Below are 22,235 nucleotides of genomic sequence, written 5' to 3' on the forward strand. Positions count from 1 at the left end.
ATGTAGTCTTATCATCCTTTGCTTTTGGTGACAGCCACTAATTGTCCTAGGACTTTGGGCTGGTTCCAGCTAGTTGATTAGGAATAACAACGTCACATGCAGACTCCAAGTCCTTCCCCCTACCCCCAATTCTTCCCACTGACAGCGTTCGCCAAATCACTGAGTCTGGCCCTTCTCCTAACTCGGAAGCCTGAGTGGGCTGGAACCCCCCAAATTAGACAGAACTGATTTAAAATCTCATTGCTCAGAAGCCCAGTTGGTTCCATGGCCTTGCCGGCAGACTTTGGCAGCAGGAGCTGGGAGCTATCCTTTGGCTTAATCTAGTTAAAACCAGATAAAGAATTAGGTCAGGGGCCTCCGGCTGCAAAGCAGTCTGTTTCCAGAACCCTGGCAGAGCTGGGGAATGAAAATAAACAAGGAGAACTGGAAAGGCTTTGCTTGGCATTTACGTCTCATTTGTTCTAGGTCAACATTCTAGCTGTAGTTCTAGGTCAGAACACATGAGCATTGCAAAGGGCAGTGGGACTGCATTAAAGCAATCAGGGTGGCTCAGTCGTTAAGCCTCTGCCTTCTGCTCAAGTCATGATCCCGGGTTTCTGGGATTGAGCCCCACATCGGGCTCCCTGCTCAGCGGGAAGCCTGCTTCTCCCTCTCCCACTCCCCCTCTCTTGTGTTCCCTCTCTTGCTATTTCTCTCTCTGTCAAATAAATAAATAAATCTTAAGAAAAAAAAAAAAAAAAAGGCAGTCCGGGTAAGGAGGTGCCTCTCCAAGGCGCTGCCGGCTGTGACTCCCGGATGCTATTAGGGGGTTGAGGCTTCAAGGCGTACGTGGAGTCAAACTGCTAGAGCTCCGGAAAGTTTCACTTTACTATCTTTTAAGACTTGGCACGTCCGGGGGTGGGGCCTCCAGGCCCGGTGGTCAGCCCAGCAGGCTGGTCCTAGACTTGGGGGTATCATGAACCCCACCGGGCCCAGCTTTCCCTGGGATTCAGGGGAAGAGCAAGTGGATAGTTCTGGAAGGTCCATAGGGAGGAGCCCCAGATGCAGATCTGCTACCCAGAGGTTTGTTCTTATGGCACTGAAGGGGTGGGTCTGATCAAAGTTGGAGAGCGGGAACTGCATGGGAGTCTGACCTGCCCCTCCGAAAGGCTCCTTTCCGTAGACCCTAGCCACCAACAGATGCTCCAGACAGATGAGCTGTCCAGGCAGAAGCAATAAAGCCAACCCCTGCTTGGAGCATCTGGAGGGCCCTCCGAGCCCTAAAGCCCCCAAGGACCTAAGTGCCAGGTCCCTGGGCCCCCCTTGGCCACCACTCCTCACTGCCCCTTCCTCCAAGGTCCATCTCCATCTCCCTGCTGTTTATCCTTTCGCACGCCGAGATTCTCAGCTCTGTCATTTGATCCTGTGCCATTTGGGGCAGAGTGGGAGGCAGAGGGCTAGATGAGCGGCCTGGCTGTCTAGGAACAGTGAAATACAATCCTGTCTTTCCCACTTCCACACCGTATCTGGCGGATGGAGAAAATAGGCTTTTATAGCCCTGAAAGAGGATGCCCCTCCTGGGTCAGCGCCCTTGACACTGTTCGGAACCAGCTGTGTTTAAAGGAGGCTTCTCTGTGTAATGGAGCGTGGCCTCCTTTCCTGGCCCACTCTCCCCAGCCTGCCACTCGCACTGGAATCTGGCTGCCTGGTCTGTCCTCCCACTGCTGGGCAGGGAGGAGTGAGTCAACAAGGGGTAGCTGGAGAACAGAGGAGGGGGCCTGTCCCTGTTCTGGACTCGAGTGGCTGTGCCAGAAGCTGCTTTTGGAATGTCCCTGCACGTTGTGTTCCATTTCTCTCCTTGTGTCCCAGTTTCCATGCTGGTGACAGGGAAGGACAACAGAGTGGGCTAAATTTGGGCCCAGTTGAGGGGCAGCTTAGGATACCAGGAGGAGCGTGGGTTATGGAGTCAGACAGATTTGCATTTAAATTTTAGGTTCTCCTGCTAACAGCTGTGAGATCTCAGCTGGGTTATTTAAACTGTCAGAGCCTCACTTCACGCATGTCTCTAGAAAGGGCTCTACAAAACTATCACACTGGATTTTGTGCCTGGGATGGCACCTGCCACACAGGCCGGCCTCAGCATCTCTTATTACTTATAGAGACACATGCGAAAAGAACTTCTGAAATGTCAAATGCTTGATCAGGCACAGAGTGCCGGAAAAGAATGGATTATTTTGTTTAATTTCACCTTTCTCTAATTCATCATTTCCCCAAAACACGGAAATCAAAATATCTTGATCATACAAACCAGCCTTGTCCACAAAGGGCATGGACTAGTGCCCAAATGACTTTTTCTGATGAGATTTAGTGCCAGCTTCTAGATCAAAAGAGACACTGAATCACCGGCAGAATGCAGCCTTTATGTGATTTGTCATATTTGTTTGAATTCAGTGAACCCACGAAGGGGGGCACCGCTGTGCACAGAGGATTGTGTAAGACGTGGATGAATCCAGGTTCTTGTACCCAAGGATCCCACAGTCTAGTAGCGAAGGAGACTTTACGAATACATTTGTACCAGTGTCTGTACAGTAAACAGCTCTACAACAGTTTTCATATAGGGGCGGAGGAATTTCGAAAGAAAAAGCAGTTACTTGCAATTGGTAGGAAAGGTGAAGGTGGCTGAAGGCGGTGGCATTTGAGCCGAGCCTTGACGAGTGAATAGGATTTAGATGGCTCTTGAACGAGGAGGTGCGTGAACGTGGTGCAAGGCTCGGAGGTGCAAGGCGCGCTGGAGAACAGACTGGAGGTCCCGCGGCAGGGGCACACTCGTGGGGCGGGGTGTGGTGGATCCAGCCTGGAGAGTCAGCGCACGGCGAGCCCTCTTGGGATTGCAGCTTTATTCAGTAAGCGCCGCAGCACAACCCAGGTGTTTAGCGGAGAAATGACCCAGCCTCAGCTTTAGGAAGACAGCGGGTTGGGGGATACTGGCTTCTGGAAGGAAGCAGAGGGACCAGTTTCTGCAGCTGTTCAGGCCCATCAAGGCTGGGGCGGTGACAGCAGTGTGGCAGAGGGCAGGTTGCGGGAGCAGACGACTGGTTTGCATCGGGGTGAGCAGGACTGAGGGGAGCGGGCAGCAGGGAACCAAGCTGGGGGCGCGGGAGGGCGGTTGCTGCCTCGGCCAAGGCTGGTTCTGTAGTCTGGTTCTGGGTCTCACTGGTTCTGTAGCATGGCCTGGGCAGCAGCCCTGCCCCGTGGAGACAGCCAGAGGAGAGGGGCCAGTGGAGACCCTCAGCAGAGGCGTGGGGTCAGGAGGAGATCGGGGGTGACCGACAGAGAAGTAGGGACCATGGAGGGGGGGTTGAGGCATTGTTGGGGGGGGGTGGGGAAATCCTCTGGGCAGGTGGAGATGGGAAGGCCCTAGGCAGAGGCTCGGGCAGAGTTGTGGGAGAGGAAGAGGCAAAGGAGGAAGCAGGAGCTGCCAAGAAAGCGAGAGGGGGAGGGAGGTCAGTGGAAGGGTGCCCTGGAGAGGGAGCCGACCCAAATCTCAGACCTGCTGCTGCTCACTCCAGCCGAGAGACTGGACCTTTCTATGCCAGGCAGTGTCGGGATGGAGGCGGGTGAAGAGTCGCCGTGTCCTGCACCCAGTGGGCTTCGCACAGAGACACCTTCCTTCTTCCCTTTCCCACAGAAACCCAGAGAGGCCCGTTAGAAGGGGATGGCCGTCAGGAATCCATGCTTTAGGTAGGCCGAGGCCTTCGGAAGGGATGTGGAGCCCTGACTGGTCGCCAGTGAGCTGAGAAGGTGGGGAAGGCAATTTAGCGCTCTTCGGGGGTAACAGCTCTGAAGGGGGCTGACTGCCAGGGACTGGTGAATTGGCGGGGGGTGGGGGGCGGCGGCGAGGAAGTGACAGCAGCAGGTGGGAGCTCCCCAGGGAAGCCTGGGCAGTGAGGGGGGCCTGGAGAGTGGGCTAGAGCTTGAGGCAGCAGCAGTGGGGACGGGCAGGGGACCATGGCTGCTTGTGTCCGTGAGTGACCCAGCTGTCCTTTTAAGAAGTATAAGCTAATTCCTTCCAAAATCCTTTTTCTTGAATGCGGCATATGACAGCTGCCCACTGGTGAGGTCTGGGAGGAGGAAGCGCATCATGTGAGTGGGTGCCCTCGCCGGCGGTGGCTGTCCCGTGTGCTCTGGGGAGGACGTGGCCGGGGTTCTGCATGAAGGCATCGGGTAACCCCGTAATCTTGCAAGCGTGGCAGAAGAGGGCTGCAAGCTCCCCAGGGGCTTTTCCAAGGATGGGAGCTTAATGTGGCTGGCTTCCTTTCGGAATGAGAGGTGAGGCAGCGAGGGAGAGGAGCAGAGGATAGACCTCTTGCAAAGTCTAAGAAAACACAGGGTTTTTTTTGTTTTTGTTTTTGTTTATTTTCACTCAGTCTTGGAGCCTGAAGCATAGTTTCAGAAAATTATGGGGAGTTTCATGGCTCTCTGTTGCAGACAAGCACAGTTCAGGCCAAATATTGACCTTTTCTCCGTGGTCCTCAGAATCTCAGACCTTTGCAGGTTGGGCCACCCTCACCACCCAACACCCCGCACCTTGGAGGGAATGATTTTGCCCGTGTGGCTCTCCTCACAGAGGACATGGGGAGGAGGTGGACAGGAGGGACTGTGGGGAAGAAAGAGTTGAGGCAAGTGGGAGGGGTCGAGGTCCTTTCTGCCTGCTCTGAGGTCCTCAAAGGAGGGACTGGAGCACAACTTCCCAGCGAGCCAGCCCTTGAGAAGGATGTTGCTGGGTTTGGTAGCATCCTGGGAATACTTTCTCTCTAGAAAATGTCTCTCCCGAGACTTCAGTTATGTTTTCTTGGTTCCTCCTCGGGCACAGCTGTTCTGGCTTCAGGTTGGTTTCTTCTCTGATCAGCTGTTCTTCTGGGCTCTCCCTCCATTCCTTTCCTCCCTTCGCACCTGCCAACCCATCCCTTCCCTTCCTGTTTTAGAAGGTGGTGTGGACAGTGGCACCATGGTTGGCCCCATAGCCAGGCTGCTGGGATGTGAAGTCCCAGGTCTCACTTACCAGTACGTACCCAGGCAAATTGTCTCAGGTTCCTCATTCTTGAGATCTGATAATCCTATCCATCTCCCAGGGTAACACACGTATGGGAATTACCTAAGTAAATACATGTAAAGGGCTTAGAGCAGAGCCTGGGAAGAAGTAAGTGCTCTATACTTATTATCTCTATCTATCTACCTGTCTCTCCTTTTTTGTAAATGCCTTGAGATCCTTTTGGATTTTGTCAGCTGATATAGGAAAAATACATTATTTTGAGAGATCCTATAGAAATCACATTTCTAGAGGACGCCTGGGTGTCTCAGTTGGCTAAGCTTCTGCCTTCAGCTCAGGTCATGATCCCAGGGATCCTGGGATGGAGCCCTGAATTGGGGGGCTTCCTGCTCAGCAGGGAACCTGCTTCTCCCTCTGCTCCCACTCCCCTTGCTTGTGCTCTCTCTTTTTCTGTCAAATAAATAAATAAAATCTTTAAAAAAAGAAGAAATTACATTTCTAGACATTTAAAATTATAGACAGTTGACCTATGAACAACATGGGTTTGAACTACACAGGTCCACTTACACAAGGAATTTCTTTGGTAAATACAGTACAGTACTGTAAATACATTGGCCCTATTTTCTATTCTATATCATTTTAATAATACTTTCTTTTCTCTAGCTTAATTTATTATAGGAATACAGAATATAACACACATAATATATAAAATACATGTTAATTGACTATATCTTCCAGTCAACAGGAGGCTATTAGTAGCTCAGTTGTCTTTTTAAAGATTTTATTTATTTGTTTGAGAGAAAGAGACAGAGATAGTGATGGAGAGCATGAGTGGGGAGGAAAGGGGAGGCAGACTCCCTGCTGAGCAGAGAGCCCCATGCCAGGCTCCATCCCAGGACCCTGAGATCATGACCTGAGTCAAGGACAGACGCTTAACCAGCTGAGCCACCCAGGCACCCAGTAGTTCAGTTTTGAGGGAATCAAAAGTTATGCATGGATTTTTGACTTTATAGGAGGTCGGCACCCCTAACACCCAAGCTGTTCGAGGCTCAACGGTGGTATGTTTCCTATAGAAATTATCCCTTCCAGGTCCAGTGATGAAGAGCTCATCATCTTACAAAGACCTCATTCGAAAAGAAAGTTCTGTCTCCCACTGATCTTCCTCCTTGGGGGTTTTTCTATCTGTTAGTCTTAGTCCTGTATTTTGAGTGTATATAGAGAGGAGAAAAGAAGAGGACTCCTTCCATGCAGCAGCTGCTGAGGCTTGAAGGATGCCCTCACCATACTCCCAAAGCCCTGTGGTTTGCAGATCTCCCAGCCAGGCTGCTGTGACCCAAATATCTTGTCTTATCTCGGTCCCTTTCCTGGCGGTGCCCCTGTTGGTCAAGATGCCTCTTTAGGCAGCTCCCCCAGGGGTTCTGGGCAGAGTGCGGAGATGCTCATGATTAAGGCAGTATAATATACATTAGTTTTGGGGGCTACATCTCGTGTTTAGGGCAGGCTCCACATGCTATTTATTTTGGGAAGCCCAGACCTGTGCTTGGCACAAGAGAAATGCAGACCAAATGCCCTATTTTGGGTGGGTTTGGAGCTTTTAGTTGAGTCAAACCCCAGACCTGTCTTGGATCGGAACTGCTGTATAAGCAGGTCCCTTGTGTTCCCTGTCTCAACCTCACAGCAGGATATATCTCCATTTAGTCCTAATAAATTCCAGTGTATAGGTTTTATTTCACAGGCCTTATTTGTTGCATATTTTTAACTCTTGGTTCTCTCCTGCCGTATGTTAGCTTCCTCTCCCACCTCCGTGGCCTTTGATTTCATGAAGTCAATGATAAAAACGATGACGAGACCCCCACACCGAGCCCTGTCCTGCATTACTGAAAACCTTTCTCCAGACTGATGACATCAACAGTTCTGAGTACCCTTCAGTGGTTGCAAAACGACCCTTGTCTGCATCACCCGTCTCACACTTCTCTGTGAGAAGCAAACGTGAGAGAATCTGTTAGCAGATATACGCCCCCTACACTACCTGTCTCTCTCTGACTTATCTGATATTTCCCCCCACAGACAAAATGAAGGAATACTAGAGATGCAGTCCATATGATTTTTCTATCCTTTGGAGAATCTCTCTTCGCTCTAAGTAGAAGACAACATGAGATGATGTAAACGGGCAAAAATGAAAAGAAAGAGACGGCAGTTAGCAATGTTCAAAGGATTCATTTTAGCAAGAAGCTGTCGCTTTCAAGGAAAAGTATTGGGGTCCCATTCGCTGGGCCATTTCCTGATGTAGATGTTTAACTTCTGTACAAGGCAATGTTGTTAGAGCCGGCGTGTCAGTGTTGAGGTGAAGTGGAAATTCCTGGAGGGAAATCTGTGGTGCATGACACGTGGGAGTACTTAATCATTTTTAATGGTGATGTTAGAAAGAATGATGGGGAAGCAAAATGTCTCTTTTTTTTTTTTTTTAGAAGATTTTATTTATTCACTTGAGAGAGAGAGAGAGTGTGTGCACGAGTGGAGGGGAGAGGGAGAGGGAGATGGAGACTCCCCGCTGAGCAGGGAGCCCGATGTGGGGCTTGATCCTCGGTCCTGAGATCATGACCTGAACCAAAGGCAGATGAGTAACCATCTGAGCCCCCCAGGTGCCAGAAGCAAAAGATCTTAAGGCATTTTTTAGTTTTAACACATTTAGAAATATATTGTAATTTTTAGGGGACCATTTTCTATAAAACAAATGTATATACATTTTTAGAAGATTTTTTTTAAGATTTTATTTATTTGAGAGAGAGAGAGAGAGAGCGCGCGCGCGCGCGTGCACGGGCGCGCGCATGAGTGGGGGAGGGGCAGAGGGGAAGAGAGAGAGAAGGACAAGCTGACACCCCACAGAGAGCAAAGCCCAACGAGAGGCTCAATCCCAGGACCCCTGAGATCATGACTTGAGCCAAATTCAGATACTCAACTGACTGAACCGCCTAGGCAGCCCTTTAAGGATTCTATTTTTAAGTAATTTCTACACCTAATGTGGGGCTCGTACAGCCCCAAGATCGAGACTTATATGCTCTACCAACTGATCCAGCCAGGCGCCCCCAAATATATATGCTTATTATAATTTTGTGTCCATCTACACCAGATGGGAAAGAAAGTCATGTTAAAGAAGGATCTGGAACTTCATATTCTGATACAGAACGACTGCTAAAACCTATTAAGTGAAAAGTGCAGGATATAGTATGCCACCATTTCTGGGGGAAAATGGAAGGGTGCAGGAGAAGCTGGTAACATTCCTTGTTTATACCCCGATGGCTGGGAGACAGGGCCTTTATTTTTGGATTGTGGATCATATGAACATATTCCCTAAGTTAAATAAGCAAACAATAAGTATGCAAGAAAAAGGATGTGTTGGGGTAGTAACAATAACTAGTCATTCTTTTCTGTTTCCTTTTTTAAAATTAAGTGTGTGTGGACTTTGGAATTAGGTTTGAATTCTGGCTTGACAGAATTGACCTGGCATGTTGAGCATGAGGGAAGTAATATTAACTCATGCAAAATTTGGGGAAGACTCTCTTGCAGATCAAATACAATAAGGACCATTTCTTAAAGTTCAGTTGGTGATTGTCTGATCTTGGGACATGGAGTGAAGACGATGAAGCAGATTTAAGCTGGGTATGAGCAGCTGCTTCTTCTGACAATGGTTTTTGACCATCCAAGAAAGACAAAAACCAGGGTATCTTAATGCTTGGGTTTCAAATGGTAAATAGGTCTTGACTCAAAGTTATTATGAATCAAAAGTCAGCTTGAACTGCTCATTAGATCCAGCCAGAAAGATTCTATGTGTGTTTGTAAATAAGGGATTTGAGTGGTTAAGTCAGTGGTAGCTGGACCCCTCTCCATCAGATCTTTGGAAGAAATTAGCCAATGAGATATAAGCCACAGCCAATCTCCTGTTATAAGTACAGTCTTGCCGAGTGAGAAGCTCTGCTCTGATGGACAGAATTCAGGGGAGGCACCGTAAAGCAGTCCCTGGACCCAGAAAAGTAATGCTGTTTTATCTGTGTCATCACCTGAGTCACTCAGGGACAGAAAGATCGAGCCATTAAAACCCCCTTCTCTGTAGACCATAACCTCACCCAGCCAAATAAGTCTACATGCTGAATGTTTTCCCCCAGGAGCAAGAGGTAGGAAAGCATGAGACTAATATTTTGTACGGTAGTTATAGTTTCCTTTTTGTTTATGTACTCTGTGAGCGCACTTTGTAACGTGAATCTTTCGGATGCAAGGACCAGAGAAAGAACTCCCATTGTCTAAACCTAAGTGGAATTGGCTTGGATGACAGAGAGTTCCAGAAGTAGGACTGACTTCAGATGAGATAAGATCCTGAGGCGGGAATGTCCTTAGGCTCTCTCTCTCTCTGTGCCGCTTTCACCTTTGTCCTCCTCTGAGGGTTGACTTCTTTGTTAGGCTGACTCTTCTCAGGGTAGTCTTGGTGATGGGTGCAGTTCCAGTTAATTCTAGGTTTTTTACCCTCTCTTTGCATTGTCCAGGAAAAGGGAGAACATTTCTCCTGGTCACTCTGGAAAGCCTCACAGTTTTAGCTACATCTCCTTTGCTGAGCTGGGTGAGGTGTCCATCCCTGCCCCAGTGCGGGTGTGCTTACTGATGTGAGTTATTGGATTTCAAACCTGGCACCCCTTCAAAGGATTCTGATTTCATCAGCCTGGGAGATGGGTCTCATGCACTGGTATTTTAGAAATGCTCCCTGCATGATTCTAATATTCAGCCAAAGTCAAGTGCTTTGGCTTAAGTCAGTTGGCACCAACTTTCAGAGCTGGGAATGTAACTGTTCTCCAAAGGAAAATCTGAGTAAAGGTGGCAGATTGATAGAAAGGGAAGATAGATGTCAGAGAAGCACACATCAAGTATGTGTCTGAGGCAGACATTTTCGTTGCATACGTATTTGCTGCCCTGGTGTCCCTATCACATCTTTCCTCCTCGCTATCAGAACCTGGCTTTAGTGGGGAGCAGCAAGATGCCAGTCCCCGTGGCAAGATCATGATTGTCCAAATACTGTTGGCAATCTGGTTTCCCCACTTTTCCTGTCTCTCTGGCGATGAGAGAAACAGAGACAGAGAGGGAGAAAGAGAGAGAGAGACAGACAGAACTAAATTGTTCTTTGTAGCAGACCGTACAAGGTAAGTTTCAAGTTAGTACATGAGAAATTGGGAATGTGAGCCTGATATTTGAGTTATGAAAGTAGCTACCAGAGGAAGAAGGAGGAGAAGAGGAAGAGGAAGGAGAACAAGAAAGCAGGGGTGGGGGGAACGGGGAAAAGAAATATTCAAACATACTACCAAGGAATAAGGCAAGAAAAGGAAGATGGGAAAGCAAACTTTTCATTTTCATTTTAGACCCTTCTGTTCTCTTTGGGTTTTTACTTCTGTGTAATTGTATTATTTTTATAACTTAAAGATAAGCTGATTGCTTTTGAAATTGTTTCTAAGAGCTTAAGATGACTGAAAATATATGTAGCCTCTTGTTTGAGTCCATTTCTCTAAATGCGTACATCGCCTTTTTTAGCAAGAAATGTGAAGTACTTTTTTAACAGCCCCATTCATCCACAGCCTCACAGCAATACAGTCCTCTGCTCTGCCTGTCTTTGCGTTGCCTCAGCCTTCTTACCCAGCTTGAATCTTGTGGGCCAACAACCAGAGAGGAGAAACACCTCAAGAATCTGGTCTACGTGCCTTCAGTAACACACTTTCAGTCACATGTCTTTCACTTGGACTTGGCTCCCTAGTGTCTTATGCAATCAAATCTGCACTCTTTCTTTGTTTTCTTTCTTTCTTTCTTTTTTTTTTGAGAGAAAGAGAGAGAGTGAGGAAGGAGGGGCAGAGGGAGAGGGAGACAGAGAATCTCAAACAGACTTCATGCTGAGTGGAACCCCCCCAATGTGGGGCTCCCTCTCACAACCCTCAGGTTATGACCTCAGCCAAAATCAAGAATTAAACCCTTAGTTAGCAGCCACCCAGCCACCCCCCTGCATTATTTCTTTTATTACATCTTTGCTAATTGACTTATTGTTTCAGGCCACTGTATCATGACGAGCCACAATGTATTACATCAGGTTTTAGCAAAAGACAAACAAAAGATTGTTTTAGAAAGTAAGACTTCAACTTTTGATGTCTAGTGGGTTGGAATTTCAACTCACTTATGAAGGGTATTTAATTGGTCTGTGTTATTTTTTTAAAATCTATTTATATATTTTAGGGGGGGCGAGGGGCAGAGGAAGAGGGAGAGTGAATCCCAAGTAGACTCTGGGCAGAGCACAGAGCCCAACGTGGGGCTCAATTGCGGGACCCTGAGATCATGATCTGAGCTGGAACCAAGAGCTGGGCAGTCAACTGACTGAGCCACCCAGGCATCCCCGGTCTTTATTTTAAAATTATTTGTCTAAGAACAAAGTGTGACAACTTAAAAATTGTAGGACATCACAAGACTTGATTTTCTCCAGTAGCAGGGAATAGGCGAGTTAGTTTGTTTAGCTGTGGTTAAGATTTTATCCATCACCATTTCTCATTTGTTGCATTCAGATGCCGTTCGTTGGGGTCATATGTTAAAGACAAATTCAAATTCCCCTCCTTATTCATTTTATCCAAAACCAATTCTTAGTAAACCCTACCCACACTTCTACCGGTTTTAGAGCTTTTAAATTTTCCACAAAACTTCCAGATCCTTTCATATGCAATTACCCATGACCATTCTGTCAAAAGACGACAGTAATAATCCAGATATAGGAAGCGCATGGCTGCAGTCCATTAATTTTAACAAGCACTTCCCACGCACAAGTCAGTCGATGCTTCATTGGCGGGGGTGGGGTGGGGTAGGGGTGGAGATCCGTCCTTAGCAGATTTTTTAATGTCATAGTGTCTCTTCTCCATCAAATGCTTTTATCAGAGTAACAGATACTGAAACAGAAAGAATTTGTATGACACGCAGTGTTGGAATTTAGGAATAGCAAAAGAGCTGATAGATGGGCAGCAAGAGGAGGAAAATTAAAAAAAAAAAAAAAAGTCTTCAACTTGGACGACCCAGTGAGGCTGGGTCTCTGAAAGGATAGGATTTGGCTACTTTGAGCTGAGCAGACAAGTTCTGGGGCCTCAGCCTAAAAAGCCAGGACCGCGGCTCAGAGACCTTGAATCACAAGTTAATGAAGCCACCTAGTGGTCTGCTACATAATTTAAGGTTGTGTGAAGACAGAAGGTATCTATGGATTTTTTGATTGTGTGGGTTTCTCCAATCAAGTGTTTCTGAAAGCCCCATCACTTTCCATTTAAGGAGGGCTCGCTTCATTGAGAATCAGCGCAACACTGCTCTAATATTTTATTTATTTACAGTCTTCTTTTTAGCAAAAAGGACCAAAGCAACACTCATGAAAAGAGAGTGAGAGAGCACAAACCAGAAGATGAGAGAGAAAAAGCATGAATGAAGACACAGAAAGGATGAAGTTCTGGGCTTTTTTCACTTTCCATGAAAGAACTCTGTATTTTCACTTAGTGGAAACTGGTCACTTATAAAATTCAGTGTCCAGAACGGTGAAAAAGTTCTCAGGAAAAGTATAAAACCGTACCTGACGCTAAAAGCCGAGCACTTTTCTTCTGAGCACTTTTTCTTCTTCTGAGCACTTGGTCTTCCCAAATGAGATGCTGCCCTCAGTCCTCATTCAGAGTCTTGGAGGATTGTTTCTTTTTTTTTTTTTTTTAATTTATTTATTTGTTAGAGAGAGAGAGCGCGAGCGAGCACAGGCAGACAGAGTGGTAGACAGAGGCAGAGGGAGAAGCAGGCTTCCCGCCGAGCAAGGAGCCCGATGTGGGACTCGATCCCAGGACGCTGGGATCATGACCTGAGCCGAAGGCAGCCACTCAACCAACTTAGCCACCCAGGCGTCCCTGGAGGATTGTTTCTTAACCATGTCCACCCTGACTGGAGGAGAATGGGCATCACACGTCCCTTTCAGGACTTGTATGAACACACGTGCCCCTCAGAATAAGCCCATGAGGTTGGTAATACAGTGTCCCCATGCCGCACACGAGGCCATGAGACATAGTTATGAACTTGCCCAAAGCCAGGCTGTTAGGAAATAATGGAACCGGGACCCAGAGCCAGGCAGGATGGCTCCAGCAGGTGTGTTCTTTTCCAGAATGCTCTACACTGAATGGCCAATGTGGTACAATAAGGCCCATCCAACGAGAACAACAATACTGGAGGTTTTCCCCCAATTTACACACTCTGTAGTGGATTATATATATCATGCCCTGAACACAATGCTCAAGATGAGGTTAGGGTTGCGTATTTCCGAGATGACTCAGTTAACTTTGCTTTCTTCCAGGGTACAGGCTTTATCCCAGACCCCAGTCACCACACATTCGTGTCCACACATGTACAAATGTTCCTTTGGTCCAAAAAAGAAACAAACAAAAAACACACACAAAAAAACCCAAAAATAAATAAATAAATAAAAAAGCCCTACGGAAGACCGGGAGAGAGTCCTCAAATTCCCCCACTTACTGGCTTCTAAAAAAATGGCTGAAATCAATGCCTTTTTGATGGCCTGTCCTTCAATACAAGATCTAAAATGTAGTCGTAACAAAACTCCCTTTATTTCGCTGCTTTTTCTTTTCAAAGTGGTGTCTATAAGTATTTGTGAATGGCAGCTAAATGGATTTCTCTCAGCCAGTCATGAAAGTTGATTAGCAACGAGCAAGGTTGGGCTCGACAGGAACTGTAGGAAATGAGCGTCATCCCCGAAACATTTGCCCTTAGAAGAGGCAAATGGAGTCTTAAATTCATCATTAAGAACGATGTTCTTTGAAGCTGTGCGTTAGAACAGTTGTGTGGTTAATGTTTTTACTGAAAAGAAAAAGTATACTCTATAAAATGACTGTTCTGTATAGATAAGGCTCCTTAACAAAAAATGCCCGTGATATTTAAAAGAAACTCTCAGCTTAATAAAGATTCTGACGCTCCTGAAAGGCTCAGTTTCTGTTTGGAGACCAGTGTGATGGCCCTACGGCCCATATGATTGGAGTTTTGAGAATGATAGCTTTTTAGCAGTTCTGAAAACAGTTCTGCCTGAAAAGATTTGCCTTATTGTACAAATCTTATTGAAGCAAAAGAGAGCAATGCTGAGATATGGTGAAGAAGACGTTGGCCAGGAATCCAGAAACTTGGGATTCCCAGGTCTAGTGTACTCCGATAACAAAGGAAGAGATAAATTCTTGGTGTGTGCCGTATTTCTCATGAACTTTGGAGTCCGACCTGGATGCAAATACCAATTCTGGTACCAATTAGCTGGATGGTACTGGATGCCCCAGTTAATGTCTTTGGGCCTCAGTTTCTTCAGGGATAAAATGGCTTTGGTCATACATGGGTTTTAGTAGGGGCTCACTGAACGTGGGTGTGTGCCATTCTATGCCTTTAATCTTTATAACTGTCTGGAATGAAGTCATCCCTTTTGTCACCCCCACTTCACAGATAAGAGCATTGACGCTGAGACACCAGGAATGGGAAGAGTTTAAGGAACATTGCCTGCTTCAGGCTGAGGCCCTGAGGATGGGAGCCGACGGATTCCTGCTGACGCCTTCTCAGGCGTGCCCTCCTCTCCTTTCAGAAAGGTTTTGAAGCCTGGTGAAGAGGAGACCCACCTGCTTCACTCAGTGTCCGTTTGGGCATTAGAGAGCAGTGGAAGCCGAGGGGTGAAAATAAAACCGCATTTTTATTTTCCTTCAGGAGTGGCAAAAACTCAACTACGATATCTACACCCTGCGGCAGATCCGGAGGGAAGTAAGAAATAGATGGAAACACATCTTAGAGGATTTAGGTGAGTCTGAGAGTGATTGGGGGAATGGTACAGATAGCCAGGGGTGGTCATTCCTCTTCCCTTTCTTCTGCGAGCTTTGTATCAAAGGCCAGAAGACATGTCAGCAGCTGACCGATTGAAGCTGTTGTGTACGGATTACGGTCCCAATCCTGTCCTCCTTGTATCCTCCAGCATAAACATCTGATATTTCTGTTCCTACACGCCTGTGTCTTGAGGACATACATGGCCATGTGCTACTCCCATCTGTGCTCGGCGTGGAGTATCCCAGGCAGGGGAAGCACGCAGGCACTACCACCAGATGTTTCTGGCAGTGTACATCATGGATTGAATTAGATGAGCGTGACTGGCCAGTTAGGAGATGCTTGAAGATGAGGCAGGTGGAAAGAAATATTGTTTGTATGAGAGAGAGCAAAACTCAGTGTGGACTCTCGGAAGGACTCAAAGCTGGGAAACCTTCCAAGTTGGGACATACACCTGTGGCATCAGAAAAGACATTGGGTGTTGGTTTTTCTTCAGTTGGCTAGAGTCATGATACAGTAAACGTGGCCCCTCACATTGGAAAATGACCTTGTTTTAGTATTTAAAGCATGATGTATTGAGTTCAAAGTCTTCTGTCCTTCTGCCTTGGAAGAGAACAGGACACCTTGGCCTCATACCTGTTCACAGGTTGCTGTCGTCAGCCCCCATTGCTTCGTTGGGTTATGGTGGGATGGGATGGACCCCTGCCCTCTTGACTCACCACTCTTATGACTTAATTGTCTCCTTTTATAAAGTGAGTTACTCCAGGCAGGTGTGAATCTCTGAGTCTTTCATATTTTGGGGTGAGTAATTTTAACAAGACTACTACCTTGGGGGAAGGAATGTGGGCTTGGAGAAGTAGAAGCCTGAAGACAACCACTTTGCATGTCCCAAACTGCAGAGGCAGGTAGGGGAAGAGGAAGGAGTAGGAGGAGGATTTCAGTGCCAAAAAAAGAGGGGGGTGGGTAGCAAGCTGTCAGTGGGTGAGGATCTGAGACTTAACTCGGAGGGAAAAGTTAACGAAGAAAATTAAGGACAAGAAGAAATCTCAAAAGAGCTTTAAAGACCCTGCCAGTCACACTGACCTGGGAAGGAGTCCACGGAACAGGGCCTTGGCTCCTGACCTTTGTTTGGAGTGCACATCTGGGTACCTTCTTTTTTTTTTTTTTTTTAAAGTTTTATTTATTTATTTATTTGACAGACAGAGATCACAAGTAAGGAAGAGAGGCAGGCAGAGAGAGGGGAAGCAGGCTCCCCGCTGAGCAGAGAGCCCGATGCGGGGCTCGATCCCAGGACTCTGGGATCATGACCTGAGCTGAAGGCAGAGACTCTAACCCACTGAGCAACCTAGGCACCCCTGGGTACCTTCTTAATCTCCTGCAGGATGGCCATTTCTTATCACTACTGTATTTACAGGAGGGGTAAAGTTTTTGTCTCTGTAGGTTTTCTTTTTCTCTTTTTTTTCTTTTTTTATTTTATTAACATATAACGTCTGTAGGTTTTCAAAAGGAAGCCGACTCTTTGTTGTCTGTGACGAAACTCAGCACCATTAGTGATTCTAAAAACACAAGGAAGGCTCGGGAGATACTGTTAAAACTGGCTGAAGAAACCAGTATTTTTCCAACAAGCTGGGAGCTCTCGGAGAGATACCTCTTTGTCGTGGTAAGTGGATGTACTTTTTTTTAATTTTTTTTTTAGGATTTTATTCATTTATTTGAAAGAGAGCAAGTGGGGGCTGGGGGGAGGGGAAGAAGGTGCAGGAGAAGCAGACTCCCCCCTGAGCAAGGAGCCCAACATGGGGCTCGATCACAGGACCCCGGGATCATGACCTGAGCCAAAGGTAGATAGATGCCTAACTGACTGAGCCACCCAGGCACCCCAGTGGCTGTATTTTTTATGTGCCCTCATTTTGCTTTAAGTTTCTGCTTTTCTGTTATTCCAAATACTCTTCATTCCAGCACCACCAGCAACACCACAGTTTGAAGAGATAGACGAAACTGGCATCTTATACGCTGGTTTCCAGAAGCCGACAGCATCAGAACCACCTGATGGGCTTTAAATTTTCAGATTTCTGGATTGCACTCAGCCCTACTGAGGCTCAGGTTGTGGCTCAAGAATCTGTACTTTTCAACCACTTCTGCTATACAGCCAGCTTTTTGAATCATTTGTAGGTCAGAGATGTGAGAAACATTGTTAATATAACCTAAGATTGGGAGCCTGGGTGGCTCAGTTGGTTAAGCAACTGCTTTTGGCTCAGGTCATGATCCTGGAGTCCCAGGATCGGGTTCTGCATCCGGCTCCCAGCTCCACGGGGAGTCTGCTTCTCCCTCTGACCTTCTCCCATCTAATGCTCTCTCTCTCAAACAAATAAATAAAATCTTTAAAAAAATATATATATATACATATATATATGTGTGTATATATATGTGTGTGTGTGTGTGTATGTATGTGTGTGTGTGTGTATATATATATATATAAAACCTAAGATTAAAAAAGAATTTGAAAGGGACTCTAATAAGAGTGTGGAATGTTTCTTGGGTAATATGAGTAAAGGTTAGGGAGATCTCTAAATTTGTTGAGAAAAATTGAAGCAATCTTTTACTTGCTCATGATTATTTCTAGGGTGGGTATTGTTACTAGATTGGTTTTCCCATCAACATGGCTGAGTTCCCATCTTGACAACACTTGTATGTTTAAATCTTTGGCAGGACCGTCTCATTGCTCTTGATGCAGCGGAAGAGTTCTTTAAAATCGCCAGTCGAACTTACCCCAAGAAGCCAGGAGTCCCAAGCCTGGTGGATGGCCAGAAAGAACTACACTACCTTCCATTTCCAAGTCCGTAAAGGAGAGTCTAGGAAGCAGAATTGGGATCTCCCTTCTGGTACTCAACAGCCAATCCAAGTTGGAAAAATCATTCTAAATGAAATGAAATGAAATGAAAAATCATTCTAAATCCTACAAAAAATAAGGGTTTGGAATATTTGGTCTTCAAGAGGATGTTATGATGAGACATGTTTGGGTTGTGTTGAAACACACTGGGGTCTTGTATCAGGGATATGGTCACTGGGATCTTTCCTCCCGGCTGATTAGATTTCAAGAACCCACTGTCCCCATTTTGGTTTTGGTTGTACAACAAGCCTATTGGGAGAATGGGATGTTCTAGGTAAGAAGACAGTAAGACTGATAAAGCTATCATTGAGCCCAAATATGGACTACTGAATTTTTAAAAATTGCTGTGTAATATAAGCTAATGCTAAAATAATACCAGGCATCATGTGACCTTTCTTTGATTTGGAAGCTCCTTCAGAACCTTGCAGGTGTCAGAGACATCATCTTGAGTATACGTCAGAATTCTTCAGAGGTTCTGATGTAGCATATAATAGGAATATCTAACAGGGCTGCCCAGAAGGGACTTCCAGATAGATCGATCCCATGTCAAAAAGCTCTGTCTTCAGTGGTGGGACATGCATCTTAAATTCTTAACATTTATCAATACTTGGTTACCTCATTTTGGCATCTCATCCATTTCAAGACCTCAAGGCCTTGGTATGTTATCTGGGCTAGCATCTATCAACTGAAATGTTTGACCTCCACTTCCTTCTCCTCTCTTTAATCTGCTTCTGGCGCAGCGGCAGAGTCACACTTGCCCGGAGACCCGCAGTGCAGACTTGCAGCTCTGATACACGGAGGGTCATTGCAGGACTGTCTTCTGGATTTTCAAGATGGAGCAATGCTGCCAATACAACTTGCTTCTCTCCACAGACTGAGAAGTCCAGCCTCAGAAGTTACTTGCCACTTCAGCAAGGAGCTTGCTGGGAAATAAATCATGGTTCACATTATTGAGTAGACTTTCAGAACCTGTCAGATGTATTAGTAGATTGCTGAGAACACGCAATATTTTTACTCCTACAGACTTTTTTCTTCTGACTTCAGGTAAAGGGTAACTTGTCTTTAGTTTGTCCAGGGGACTTGCTGACCAGCTCTTTTAGTAGTGTACACAATGTTTGAAATATTTCTTAGAGGAAGATACATGTTCTTCATTTATTAATCCATTGCAGATCAATTTAACTGACATGTTTCAGGAAGATTCTTTCTAGTATAGTAAGTAATCCAAAAGTTTTATTTTTTATATTTAATGCTTAACTTTTTTCTCACATTGTTTAAAATTAGCCTGCAGACGATTTCCCTCACTTCTGTAGGCTCTTGCGAGATAAACGTACAAACAGTGAAACAAATAAATAAAAACAAAACAAAAAATAAACAATAAATCTTTCTAAATTGTATTGTTTCCATGTCTGTCCTTGGAATTTGTATTTTGTCTTTCTGCCTTTTTTGCATCTTTGGAGAATTAATTGTAAACATTGTCTTTATTTTTGGTAATGTATGAGTAAGGATAAGAATGTCTCTATGAGTATAAGAAACATGGAATTATCCAGGAATTTTTCCTTGCAGGGAATTAAAAAGTTTTTCTATTTACTTTACAGCTGGATGTGTGTGATATTTCCAAGAAATAAGAGGGAACAGATCATTCTTTCCATAATCCCTTTATAGTAAAGGGTAAAGAAGCTGATAGGCAAATGGGTTTAAGGACCTCCTCCCCCTTGTCCTAAAGCCAGTCAAAGGGCAGATATGTGCTCAAGTCCAGGGGATACCATAATACATGACGGGCTGAAGGGTGATTGCAGGGACCACTCCAGAGCTCACACAGGGTTCGGCAGGACCCGATCCACAGATGTGCTGGTGGCTGGAGGGTTTTCCTACTTTCTAAATGTCTCCCTGTTGACCACTGTAGTACTTCTCAAAGGTTCATCTGTGTATGCACAGTGCTTTCAGATGGTAGAGATGAATGGAACTTTCCATATTAAAAGTTATTTATTTTAATATGCCCCAGTGGGGAAACCCTGGAGTTTGCTGATTTCCTGTTTCATGGATATTATGGCAGTAAACAATCAAGTATTCATGTTTTCTTAAAGGAGGCATCCAGGAAGGCACAGTGGACACACGGACCAAGGTGATCAGGAATGCATTGGTGAGGGAGCAGCCACATCACTGAGGAGCTCAGTGGTAAGACCTGTGGTCCAGATGCTCTTCCAGCAGTGGGCTCACTAATAGCAATGTAGGTGGACAAATAGGGGTCCAGGGGCAGTGCTTCACTGCCAGAAGCAAAGTGGGCACAAGGATCATAATGAGTGGCCAGGTCTGACAGTGCCTGCAGAAAGAGTTGGAGATGGTTAATAGAACACAGCACCCCTAGAGGCGGAACAGAGGGGTAACCAGTAAGAATGTTGCTCAAGCTATACCAGCGAAACATCTCTAAGAACGCTGACCAGGAGATAGATGGGGCACAGCCACCCTAACAGAAAGTTATGATCTCTTGCTAAGTTTCCAGACCCTGGCTATTTTCCATATCCAAAAACTACTGACTGAAGGACATTCTAGATCCCCAAGAGGAGGTCTTTGCAACACCACTGCAAGTATATATGGCAAAGACTTCCCTAGTCCTTCCTCAAAAGGTCCTACAGTTATTTCCTTGGATAACTGTACACTGGGGAAAAGTGTATACAAAAACACTCTGAGGATGTGGGACACAATGTCCAAGTTGACACAGATACTCACGGACAAGAGTATCATGATAGTGTACCTTGGAGAATGGAAGTCTATGGGATTTATGGAGTCCTAGCCCAGGTCTAACTCACAGTAGTTCCACTGAGTGGATCTATCCAGTGGTCATCTCCCTATGTCCAGAAGAAATTATTGGGCTGAATGTATTTGGGTCTTGGCAGGACCACCATTTATTTCTTGGCCCGTGAGTTAAAAACTGTCCTAGTGGGAGAGCTTAGTGGAAAGTCTGAAACTGCTCCAGCCCCTGGCCATGACAGTAAACCAAAGTCAACACTGCAGGGAGGTGGCAGAGATTAGTGCTGCCCTTGAAGACCTAAAGTTTGCAGGATGTTGGTCTTGACCATAATTCCATTTAATTAACCATGCTGGCCCCTCTGAAAACTAGATGGATGCCAGAGAATGAAAGTGGATTATTGAAAACTCAACCAAGTGGTAGCCTTACTTGTAGCCGCTGAGCCAGATGCGGAATCTTTGTGAGAACAAATGAGCACAGACTCAGCTACATGGCATTGATCTGGCAAATATGTTCTTTCCATACTCATCGGAAAGGCACACCAGAAATGTTTGCATTCTCTTGGGATGGACAATGGTAACATTAATGAACTTGCTCCCAAGCTAGACTCTCCCACCCTCTACAATATAGTCCAAAGGGATGGGTATCATGTGGTCATTCTGCAGAATATCACATGGGTCATCTATCTCAATGGCATTAGATCTGAGGAGTACGAAGTGGCAAATGCATGGAAAAAAGACATACACTTCAGAGGATGGGAGAATCCTACAAAGTCTCAGGGACCTCCAACTTTGGTGAAGTTTTTAGGGGTCCAGTGGTCAAGGGCATTGCTGGAACATCTTCCCCAAAGGAAAGGTCAAGTTATTTCATCTTTCACCTCCCACAGCTAAGAAGGCATCAGAACGCTCCGCAGGCCTCTTTACATTCTCACCTGGAATTACTGCTCCACCCTTGATAGTGGGGTGACATGAAAATCTTAGACCCCTGAGGAAGGTCTAGCGAAGCAGGTCTAGGCTATGACCCTGCAGACACCTTTGATTATATAAGTCTTGGGGACAGGAAAAGAGGCCGTGTGGAATTTTTGGAAAACTCAATAGGAGAATAACAACACAGACCTCTAGGCTTCTGGGGAAGGCCATGCTATTTGCAGGCAAGAGTCACACATCATTTGAAAAATTGCTCATCAGGAGCTGTGTTTTTATCAGACCCACCAACGCATAAGTAATCCAATTTTTTTCCTTGTTATTTTTAAAAATAATCTTGATTTTAGAATAGTGTTAGATTTACAGAAAAGTTGCAAAGATCGTAAAGAGGTGCTGCTATATGCCTCACACCAAGTTTTCTCCACTATGAACATCTTACCCTAGTGTGGTAGGTTTGTCACATCTAATGAGCCAATGTTGATATGTAATCATGACGTAGTAAAGCCCATTGTCTACTCGGATATTAGTTTTTGTCTTATATCTTTCTCTGTTTCCAGGATCCTATCTAGGACATCATACTGCATTTAACCTCCATGGTCCCCTAGGTTCCTTTTGCCTACAATAGCTACTCAGACTTTTCCTTGCTTTTGAAGACCTTGAGAGTTTTGAGTAGTACCGTTCAGGAATCTAGAGGAGAAACGTGATGGTCACCATGACTGTGACCTTGAGACCAGCTGCTGCCGTGGGGCTAACTGTTGT

The 22,235-nt window shown here is 45.7% G+C and overlaps 1 protein-coding gene across 1 annotated transcript in view; it reads left to right on the forward strand.

The window, feature by feature from the left end:
- MREG (melanoregulin) overlaps positions 1-19,394 on the forward strand; it is a 61,210-nt gene extending 41,816 nt beyond the window's left edge. Inside the window, exons 3-6 of the mRNA XM_080799732.1 lie at positions 14,810-14,900; positions 16,417-16,580; positions 17,627-17,799; positions 18,548-19,394. Of these exons, the coding sequence (XP_080655858.1) occupies positions 14,810-14,900; positions 16,417-16,580; positions 17,627-17,761 (390 nt within the window). The 3' untranslated portion in view covers positions 17,762-17,799; positions 18,548-19,394. The remainder of the gene's footprint in view (positions 1-14,809; positions 14,901-16,416; positions 16,581-17,626; positions 17,800-18,547) is intronic.
- Positions 19,395-22,235: the final 2,841 nt, after the last annotated feature.

Source organism: Martes martes (genome assembly GCF_963455335.1).
Source record: "Martes martes genome assembly, chromosome: 3".
In the NCBI taxonomy this organism is placed as follows: Eukaryota; Metazoa; Chordata; class Mammalia; order Carnivora; family Mustelidae; genus Martes; species Martes martes.